This window comes from Colobus angolensis, unplaced genomic scaffold (assembly GCF_000951035.1).
Source record: "Colobus angolensis palliatus isolate OR3802 unplaced genomic scaffold, Cang.pa_1.0 Scaffold193, whole genome shotgun sequence".
Classification (NCBI taxonomy): domain Eukaryota; kingdom Metazoa; phylum Chordata; class Mammalia; order Primates; family Cercopithecidae; genus Colobus; species Colobus angolensis.
The window spans coordinates 1,005,386-1,008,107 of record NW_012115077.1 but is presented as its reverse complement, the minus strand read 5'-3'; the positions used below and the strand labels follow the sequence as shown (position 1 = coordinate 1,008,107).

At 61.5% G+C, this 2,722-nt stretch overlaps 2 protein-coding genes across 2 annotated transcripts in view; one reads left to right on the top strand and one right to left on the bottom strand.

The window, feature by feature from the left end:
* The window catches only part of NEK8 (NIMA-related kinase 8), a 12,857-nt gene extending 12,451 nt beyond the window's left edge, over positions 1-406 (bottom strand). Inside the window, exon 1 of the mRNA XM_011940810.1 lies at positions 332-406. Within this exon, the coding sequence (XP_011796200.1) occupies positions 332-378 (47 nt within the window). The 5' untranslated portion in view covers positions 379-406. The remainder of the gene's footprint in view (positions 1-331) is intronic.
* Positions 407-2,187: 1,781 nt separating this feature from the next.
* The window catches only part of TLCD1 (TLC domain containing 1), a 2,629-nt gene continuing 2,094 nt past the window's right edge, over positions 2,188-2,722 (top strand). The window contains exon 1 of the mRNA XM_011940812.1: positions 2,188-2,364. Within this exon, the coding sequence (XP_011796202.1) occupies positions 2,312-2,364 (53 nt within the window). The 5' untranslated portion in view covers positions 2,188-2,311. The remainder of the gene's footprint in view (positions 2,365-2,722) is intronic.

The following is a 2,722-nucleotide window of genomic DNA, read 5'->3' as shown; positions in this document are numbered from 1 at the left end:
ATCTCCTGACCTCGTGATCCGCCCGCCTCAGCCTCCCAAAGTGCTGGGATTACAGGCTTGAGCCACCGCGCCCGGCCTCAGTATTTGTTAAACCAACCAATGAATAAAGAAGCTAACAGAACTCAGTGGGCGGGCCAATAGGCTTGTCAGGGGCGTGGCATACGTAGAGGCGGAGTCTCCCCGAGGGAGATGGACCGGAAGCTTGGGCGGAGCTTCCCAGAGTGGCGTTCACCCCTTGGGGCGGGGCTAGGCGGGCGGCGACTTCGCGGGCAGAATTGGGGCTTATTTTCCCTATCCTCTAGCAGTTTCCTCCCCCAGAGCCCTGGCTCACCCGAAGGCACCTCTCCCCACCACTCGGATCCGCTCGTACTTCTCCATCTCATTTCTTAGCGTTTCACTTCCGTCTCCCACGCGGCGCGTGCGCGGACCCAGCCACTCTGGGCCCCGCCCCTTCACAGCGAGCGGCTTGCGGGGCGGAGCCAGCGCGCTAGGTGTGGATTCCGCCACGCGTCCGTATTTGTGGGCCTGCACCACACACCGGCCGCTGCGATACGCCGTCACCTTTCCCCTCATGACCCTGCCCCACGCAGTGTCCAAGGAATAGGGCAAGAAAATAGGGCGCGCCCCGCAATGGCCGGCACGGTACCCGCCCCTCCCAAGCATATACCCAGCCCTTGTAAAGCTTGCTAGACTAAAAGGATGTCGCGTTCCCGAGAGTTGCACCCCACAGGCCGGGCAGGGGTGGGAAGAGAGGATCGACTCCCTTCTTGCCCACGAGTGACGCTATTTCAGGAGAAATCGGGTTCTCCTTGGCACGCAAACGATAAACACAACCAAAACGACCGAGGCCAGCGCTCCTGGGAGAAGGCAGCAGGGTTAGTTTCGTGTTTGCCTAGGGAGGGACCAGGGAAATCCCAAGTTGTGCAAGTTGATTCACCTGGGGAGGACATAACACGGTCTCAGGCCGTCCCGACTAGTGAGCAGCGCGCTGGTCAGGACTCTCAACTCCCTTTTCACACACACGCACTGCAGGAGGGTAATCGGCCCTCAGTGCTCATCTAGGGTGAACCCCATGGGGGAAAATGGCGGCGGAAGTGAATCACTACCTGAAAGCATCAAGGGGAGAAGACCGGGGTTTCGCCGAGATGAGCTCAAGACAAAGCCTAGAGGCAGAGGGCTGGTTAGTGTGATCAGCTAGGCTCTTTACCGGAAGTGAGGTTAATTCCAGGTTCTCCCGGGCTCCTGCTCTGCTGGAGCTCTATAAAAACTCAGTATTCGGCCAGGCGCGGTGGCTCACGCCTGTAATTCCAGCACTTTGGGAGGCCGAGGCGGGCAGATCACCTGAGGTCTGGCGTTTGAGACCAGCCTGGCCAACATGGTAAAACCTCATCTCTACTAAAAATACAAAAAGTTGGGCATGGTCGCACTCGCCTGTAATCCCAGCTACTCGGGAGGCTGAGGCAGGAGAATCGCTTGAATCTGGGAGGCGGAGGTTGCAGTGAGCCGAGATCGTGCCACTGCACTCCAGCCTGGGCGACAGAGACTCCATCTCAAAAAAGAAAAGAAAAGAAGGAAGGAAGGAAGAAAAGAAAGAAGAAAGAAAGAAACCCTGCCCCGGCCTTCGCAAGGGTACCCAAACCCGCCCACGTGGAAGGACTGCTGATGGGCGCTGGCTCAGGCCGGTGTCGGCCGGCGTACAGAGCAGCTCTGTGAGCCAAGGGGAGGGGCGGGAAAGCCGCTCACCCGGGACACCAGTGCTGTCACCTAGAAACCGACTGCGCCTTGGTGAACCTAGGAGTCCCACAGGGGTTAATGTGTAACCTTGGAGCCAGCCATAAGGGAGGAAAACGCTCAAACGGCTTGGTCCGTGGGGTCCTTGCCCCTCAGGTTTTTGGCTTTTTCCTCCCTCCCGCAGCACCTTTCCCCTCCCCCAGTTCTTCCCTCCTCTCTTCTATTACCACCCTCTTCTCCCTCCCCGCCCTCACCCCCGCTTCACTTTCCTCGCTAGCTCTCAGCGGCTCCTCCTATTCGCCCAGTTTACCTAAACTTTCCCCGAAAGCAGCCGCCTCGTTCGGAGGCGGGAGAGGGAGCCCGCGCCACAGTGAGGGCAGGCTGACACCTACTGGCCAGGAGCCGCAACTGCTGCAAGCTACCCGCCTGGAGAGCGCGGGTCACCCCAGCAGTCCTGGCAAATCCGCGGTCTTGCTTGTCCAGCCTCCGGGGAGCCGGGCCGAGGGCCGGGACTGTCTGAGGGAGGACTGTGACAGCCGTCCGGCCCCGGGAGCTTAAGAGCGGGCGGGGAGCGGTGGCGATGGGTTACTCAGCAGTTCCCAAGCGCCCACTTCGCGGGCGCAGGAGGGACGGGTAAACCCGGGTCTCCGGTCAGAAGACTGCGAGTGGTGCGGTGGCGGCACTGGGTCTGCACCGAGACCACTGTCGGAGGCGGGGCTCCCGAGTCCACCTCAGGACCAGGACTTCGGGGGCGTGGGCGTGTCGGGTCCCGTCCAGCTCTTCGCAGAAGGTAGAGGGTGGAGAGAGCTCTCGCGGTACCCGCCCAGGGCGGGGGAGCCGGTGGCCCGGGGAAAAGTGGGGACGCGGGTTAATGAGGCCAGGCGAGCGACGGCAACTGGGACTCCGTCGGCCGTCGGGAGGCGCCAGCGAGGGGTGCCTCGGCGACGACGCCCCCAGCACAGTTCCTAGTTACCCCAAGTCCGCGGGAGCC